The 7,832-nt window shown below is 31.3% G+C and overlaps 1 protein-coding gene across 4 annotated transcripts in view; it reads left to right on the top strand.

Annotated features, from left to right (window-relative positions):
* LOC143067723 (4'-phosphopantetheine phosphatase-like) overlaps window positions 1–4,885 on the top strand; it is a 41,450-nt gene extending 36,565 nt beyond the window's left edge. For all 4 annotated transcript variants that reach the window (XM_076241198.1, XM_076241197.1, XM_076241195.1 and 1 more), the window contains exons 15-17: window positions 1,483–1,637; window positions 2,626–2,795; window positions 3,677–4,885. In XM_076241198.1, the coding sequence (XP_076097313.1) occupies window positions 1,483–1,637; window positions 2,626–2,795; window positions 3,677–3,908 (557 nt within the window). In that variant the 3' untranslated portion in view covers window positions 3,909–4,885. The remainder of the gene's footprint in view (window positions 1–1,482; window positions 1,638–2,625; window positions 2,796–3,676) is intronic.
* Window positions 4,886–7,832: the final 2,947 nt, after the last annotated feature.

Raw genomic sequence — 7,832 nt, forward strand, 5'->3', positions numbered from 1 at the left:
ATGGTAAACAGTGAATAGGAAGATAACTTTTACAAAGAAAATAAGTCGGCTTAGCAGAGTGAAATTTAAAAGCGCATAAACTATACGATACCATATGAGAAATATCTAAGCGACATATTGCGAAAACAAACATTTATCGCAAGAACAAAATTTGGCGGAAAAAAAAAAAAAATAATAATAATCAGAAGAAAAACAATAAGTCTTTCCACAGAAAAGTGGAAAGACTTAATAATAATAATCAGAACAAATACAATAAGCCTTTCCACGGAAAAGTGGAAAGACTTAATTAAAGAATCATCACGCAAAAGTATACAGATCTTAAGAATAATTTAACTAAAAAGTATGTGAAGTTTTATGCAATGATGATAAATAGTTTCTGAGATACGGCGCGACATGTGAAAACCCCATCTTTTTGTCCTAAACTCAATAATTTCTACATCAAATTTTGAATCATCCTCAAAAAGTATATACAGATCTTCAGATTAACTAAACTAAGTAGTGTGTAAATTTATAAGCAATAGTCATAAATCGTATTTGCGATACAGCGCGAACTGTGAAAAAAACACTGTTTTAGTTACAAAGTCCTGTAACTCAAAAAGTTCACAAAAAATTAAACAGATTGTTTGACCATTATGACTGAAAAAAGAATCATGTTCAGTTTAATGAAATTTGCATAATATGCTGTACCATGTTTACGACTGACAGACGGACACGGGTATTTATATACCATAAAACGTCCGGTCAAAATTTTTACGGGTGTATAAACATATTTGGCTATTGCCTTTTGTTAGATAAAATACGTGCAACGTGGAAGAAATAAGAACTTTGTTCTTTTATAAAAGTTGTATCATTGTTTATATTAGTGGCGTGTACCTACATTATCGGTATTAGTTTTAAAATACCATTGGTTTCCTGTGCTGTAATAAAATGTCATGGATTATGAATGATAATTACAAATGATAAATGACATGCACCAAAAGGGTCAGTCGTCTTGAGATTGCTCACTATACGATATTGTGTTGAAGATCTCAAAGAAACAGTAATTTGTTTTATTTTTTATGATGTTATTAGACTGTTATCCTGTTAGAATCAAATGCACTAATATTAATGGCGTAGAAGTAAGCATGGGAGAAACAGAAATTGGAGCATCGAAATTCTGCATTACGTTTCTTATTACGGAAAATTACACACATTACGTCCCTCAAAAAGTGACGTTTTGCAAGAATTCAAACGCTTAATGTCGCACCAAGAGTTAACTCCCTTGAAACTGTATCGGATGCCCTTAAACCAGATAGTGATTGGTTGATTAATTCATAACATAGATTTTATTTGAATTTCACAAAATATTCATAATGTACTGATTTAATTTACCAATTCTTATATATCAGTTATTTTCTTGATTGCTATTAAAGGAGGCTGTTGAATTTTTGTTTTTCAATGTATTATCTGCTTTAACTATTGCCCCAAACTGTTGTATTTCAGAGCGACCATGGTTGTGTGATAATTATGAAGAATGGCATCAAAGACTACAAGATAAACCACATAAATGTGCTGTGATATTTGTAGACAATAGTGGGGCTGATATTATATTAGGAGTATTTCCATTTGTAAGGGAGCTTCTCAGGAGAGAGACAAAGGTATGTTTAGAATCATGCCATTCTAAATTTTCCAGAACATAACCAATAGCATGCCAACTACATGTTTTAGAATAAATGTGTTTGTTTTAAATGCAAAGACCATATGAGTTAGTCGATATCAATTTTTAAAAATGACATCTTTAATGACTTGACAACAGTATCATTATTAAATCCCTTGTGAATAATAGTCTGTTAAAAGGTCTGGTTAATTTTTGAAAAAGTGAATGATGACATTTATTGTGCTTTGAACAGATTATTACCATAAAACATGGGATGTGTAATACCTGAAAGTGTAAGATATAAAAAAGAAGATGTGGTATGATTGCCAATGAGACAACTATCCACAAAAGACCAAAATGACACAGACATTAACAACTACAGGTCATCGTACGGCCTTCAACAATGAGCAAAGCCCATACCACATAGTCAGCTATAAAAGGCCCCGATAAGACAATGTAAAACAATTCAAACGAGAAAACTAACGGCCTTATTTATGTAAAAAAAAAAAAAAATAATGAACGAAAAACAAATATGTAACACATACACAAACGATAACCACTGAATTACAGGCTCCTGACTTGGGACAGGCACATACATAAATAATGTGGCGAGGTTAAACATGTTAGCAGGATCCCAACCCTCCCCTAACCTGAGACAGTGGTATAACAGTACAACATAAGAACGAACTATAATTATTAGTTGAAAAAGGCTTAACTCATCAGATGGACAAAAATACAAGTGAACGTGGCCCGGCCCGATAAAAGATGTCTGCACCTTGATTTATATTTACAAACAATGTCCTTATACTGATTACAAAATTAATAAAAGTTTTGACAAGTTTTTGAAATCCAAAACCCTGGTGTTATACAACAAGTTATACAAAGATTTCTTTTTTTTTTTAAATCAAATTTCATACACAAGTGTATCATTAGTATATCATTGTTTATTTATTGTTATTAAATTATTGAATTTAAGTTATATATTTTAGGTAATATTATGTGCCAATTCTCGACCTGCATTGAATGATGTGATATATAGTGAACTTCTAATACTTGTAAAGAGAGTAGCAGAAATTTCTCCAGACATAAAGGCAGCTTATGACAATGGTACTCTAATGGTGATGGACTCTGGGCAAGGATCACCCTGTCTTGATTTAAGGTAAAGACCTAGTCCAATAACAGTGTAATATCCCATTTATAACATAAATGTTCACCTTTTATTGGAGTATGCAGCTGAAGCCTTCCTCTGGGTGCTGGATTTTCTGGCTGTGTTGAAGACCCATTGATGGCCTTTGACTGTTTTCTGCTCTTTGATTGTTGTTGTCACTTTGACATATTCCCCATTTCAGATCTAAACTTTTGGGGAATATGATAACACATTTGTTGTATGGAAATCATTTAAATTGACAAGAAGTGTTACTTTTGCTGTTTGAAAATTGGCAAAACTAATATTAGTTGAACTTGTTTTCATTTGAAAAATTTCCTGGTAATTCTCCAGAATCAGGATCTAAAGGACCATGGCTATCTTCATATTCCCACCAAGAAAGAAAAAGTATGTCATTGATGAAATTTCTGTTGTTCGGTATATAATAAGCTAATCACAGTAATTTGATGTATGCTTTTTGAAAATACTATCCAGATTGCAATGACACCATAATAGCAAAATGTAGGGTTATTGCAGGAATGTCGGAAAAAAATTATCCCTCACAGAATCACTATTGAATTCACAATCTTTTGCAATGTAATGCTAAGAAACTTCACAGCAACTGAAAGTTCTAAGTCAGACAGGCATTCTAGATGAGACAAGTTTAACATTACATATAATAGAAATAAAAGTTAAAACTAGCCAAGGACCTTTACTTGTTAAACAATTATTAAGAAAGCAGTCCAATAGTTGGTCCTAAATTAAAATTGAAGATCCTGTATAAAGATATAGTATTCTCTAAACTGTATGATTAATTGAAAAGAGTTCACTGTAGGAAAGTTAATAAAAATTTAAATAATTGTACAAGCTGTTTATTTGTATTTCACTTTTTTCAGATTGATTAATTTTGAGCTTGTTGAATTGATGAAGAAACAAGAGGCTGATTTAATTGTGATAGAAGGAATGGGACGAGCCATTCATACAAACTTTGATGCTGCATTTAGTTGTGAATCTTTGAAAGTTGCTGTGATAAAAAATCGTTGGTTGGCAAATAGACTTGGAGGAGATATGTTTAGTGTTGTTTTTAAATATCAGAAACCACAAAAAATAATTGCTGCTAAATCATAGCAGCTCTCATTAAGTAATACAAATGAGAGATGTGCATTCTTTTAATTTTGTTGATCCAAATTTTCTGGGTCATCTCATCTCGATTGCTTTTATCACTTTCGCCGTCAAGGCTAAAGTGAAAAAAATCAATCTCGTTGACCAAAAATAATCTATAATTACTTACAAAATTTACAGATACATTTCTAGATTACTGTGAACATAAACTGGTTTTATTTCATGTATCAATGGTCAATTGCCCAAAGACATTTTGTCATGCATACCTTAGCTGAACATGTGAATTGGTTCAAACTGTAACCATTATATTTAACTTTTGTGATTATTGTGTTGCCCTATTAAATTTGTTAATCATTGGCACAGAAATGGAATGCCACAGATAGAAACGATCTCCCGCTACCTCTTCACTTTTATGTTGAACCTAATGTTCTGTCTGTCATATTTCAGTGAATTTTAATTATTGAATTGCCCATTAATTTTCTGACTATGTTAATTTTGGACATATCAATCTGTGATTTGTTATTTTGGTCCACCAATGGTGGTTTCCATGTGATCAGTCTGGTTTTTAAGATGGCACATAATTCTGAATTTCAGACCACCTTTTATATCTAATATTATAATTGAACAGGCACTTTGTTATACAATTCAATACAGAACTCAATACACAATTCTTGACCTCAATACTATGTAAAATTATTGATACATAGAATTGCTACAATTATTTATTTATTTATAGATATGTGATAAAAACAACACCTACTTATCTGTAAATTATATTTGAAAGATGAATGATTAAACATGTATGATATAATTTTTTTTTTAAAGAAAACACAGAAAATTAAACTGTATAATAATTGCAAGCAGTCTATTTTATTTGTATAATCAGTGTCATAATCATCTGATATAAGTCAATTATTTAGCTTAATTTAAGATACAATTATCAGTGATTTGCTTGTATCAATAAACAAAAATGTATAACTCTAGGCTGAGCATTTTCTGCCATACAATTTGTTTGTTTCCTGTTGTTACATTGCTATTTAACATTATGAGGTATTTGTAAATGTTTATTTGAATTTAGGAATACACTCTTATAAATAATAGAAAAAATATATTTTTGTTGTCAGAAAGTAGATTTTCAATATAAAATAAGAAGATGCCCTAAGATTGCCATTAAGACACCAAAGTTCATATGAAGTATATGTAAACAATTATAGGCAACCATACAGCCTACAACAATCAGAAATCACCATACTGTATAGTATGTTATAAAAGGCCCTTACAAAGAAACAAATATGACATGGATGAGCCAACGATAACTACTGAACTACAGGCTCCTGACTTGGGACAGGCACATAAGGAATGCAGGAATGAATATGTTTGTGATCTTCAATGTCAAATATATTTTAGCAAATCTTACAATTTGGAATACCTTTACAATTAAATTGAACTGAACAAAGATTTTGATTGCAAGTCGATCTATTGAACTAAGGTTGTGTGTATGCTGTGTAACTACAATAGACTTTTTTTTTATTGGCCCCTTGGTATCTTCAATCCTTGTGTTTCTTGTAAGACTAATAATTTTCAATTGGCCCCTTGATAACTTCATTTTCTATAAGCTCCTTGGTATCTGCAATCATTGTGTTGTTTGTTAGACTCACCTGGCCTGAAGGGGCAAATGAACTTTTCTCATCACTTAGCGTCTGTCATCCATTTTCTCTTGTCGTCTGTTGTTTTTTTACAAAAATCTTTTCCTCTGAAACTGCTGAGATAAATTTTACCAAACTTGGTGAATATTATCGTTAGGTTATCTTGTTAAAACATGTGTCTGATGATCATGCCTGCCAACATAAATAGCCAACATGGCTAAAAATAAAACATAGGGGTAAAATGCAGCTTTTGGCTTATAAAACTCTCTGAAACTAAAGCATTTAGAGTAAATCTGACTGGAGTCAAAATGTTCATCAGGTTGAGATCTATCTGCTCTAAGATTTTCAGGCGAATCAGACATGCAGTTGTTTGGTTGCTGCCATTGAAGGAAATTTTGAAGTTTTTGGTTGAAATTTTATATATAATTATAGATAGAGGTAAACTATAAACTGCAATACTGTTCAAAGTAAGATCTACAAATAAATCAACTTGACCAAAATTAAGTAGTTCTTGCCTTTTAAAGTTAATTTTTAACAATTTTTCGTAAATTTTTGTAATCTTTTACAAAAATCTTCTCTGAAACTACCTGGACAGATTTATCCAAACTTGGCCACAATCATCATTGGGGTATGTAGTTTAAAAAATAATGTTCAATGATTCCCACCTGCAAACCAATATGGCTGACATGGCTAAAAATAGTACATCAGGGTAAAAGGTAGTTGTTAGCTTATAACTTTGAAACTAAAGCAAAAGTATAATGGTTGCATTATTGCATGCATCAAATGTAAACAAAAATATAAGGTATCATTTTCAATAGGCCCCTTGGTAACTTCAATCCTTTTGTTGTCTGTTAGACTTACCATTTTCAATTGGCCCGTTGCCGTTACTTCAATCCTTGTATTGTCGTTTAGACTTATAATTTTCAATATGCCCCTTGGTAACTTCAATCCTTGTGTTGTCTGTTAGACTTATCATTTTCAATAAGTCCTTATATGCAGACAGTTCTAGTTTTTATTTTTTTCAATTAATTTCAAAATCACTGCCCTCACTGAAATGTGGGTTATTGAGTGAAAACAAATCCCCAATATATCTGAAAATGATTTTAAATAAATTCAATCCATTTAGTGGTCTAATATGTGCATGCTGTCGAAATGTATTAAAATCCGTAGTAGATAAATCTTTGATTGTAATTTATACCATATGATGACTTATAGCTTAAAGGTTGCCTAAAAATTGCCAAAGATATAATTAATTGTTTCTTGATACTTCTACTTTTGAAATGATGCAAAAGTGTATGTATTACTCAGTTTAAAGTATAATCTTGTTATCTATCCCCAACATATATTGGATGATGGTAAGCAGTGATTTATTATTGGAATAGAATATTGATCACATAATATAGGACTAGATATCAATATTCAGTGACATTCTTTCGATATTTAGATTGTCTTGTTTTATTTTACAATTTGTTATCTTTCTGATAATTTAATTTGGATCACTGGAGGCTAGCTTTTCTTTATCACATGTAAGCTGAACTACTATATATAAGACATATAAGAGTATACTCCCCATTGATGACTTAAACATTACCTCTAAATGGTAAATGTTTGATAGGAAGTTAATGGTTGCTGTCTCGATGGCACTAATTCCATTTTTTTTTCATTTATTTTCATTAATAAGAAATTGATCAGGTTCTCGTTTAACAACCATTTGCTTGTAAGTTAAACTGACCGCGCTGAAGGACGTCCATTAAAACAAGCATGCGTTTAATAATAGTAACTTTAGATTAATGTATGTCTTGTTCTTGCTTTTCTCTCTCCTTTACATTTAATAAATAATTATATATATTTTTCTACTAGTTCTTGTTAAGAAACAAATGCAAACTTACTACTCTGAATAGAATAAATCAATGATAAGTAACTTTTTCATCCACTTTTTAAAATCAACATACAGACTTCAACAATCACTCGTAGCTATTCCAACTGTATGGTGTATTGTTAAATAAACTTATTTACTACTTTGCATGCTGTAAAGTTTAGTGTATCATTGCAACTACTGTTCGAGATTGAACCTGTTTGAGTTCGGGGTTGTTTTTAAATTCAATCGCAATTGGTCTTATCATAACTGTTAAATCTGACACATGCATTTGAAAAAAAAATAGGTGTCAGTTGAAGCCCTCCTCCGGGTGCAGTATTTTCTCGCTGTATTGAAGACTCATTGGTGGTCTTCTGCTGTTTTCTGCCCTTTTGTCGAGTTGTTGTCTCTTTGACATATTCCCCATTT

This window comes from Mytilus galloprovincialis, chromosome 3 (assembly GCF_965363235.1).
Source record: "Mytilus galloprovincialis chromosome 3, xbMytGall1.hap1.1, whole genome shotgun sequence".
NCBI classification, from domain to species: Eukaryota; Metazoa; Mollusca; class Bivalvia; order Mytilida; family Mytilidae; genus Mytilus; species Mytilus galloprovincialis.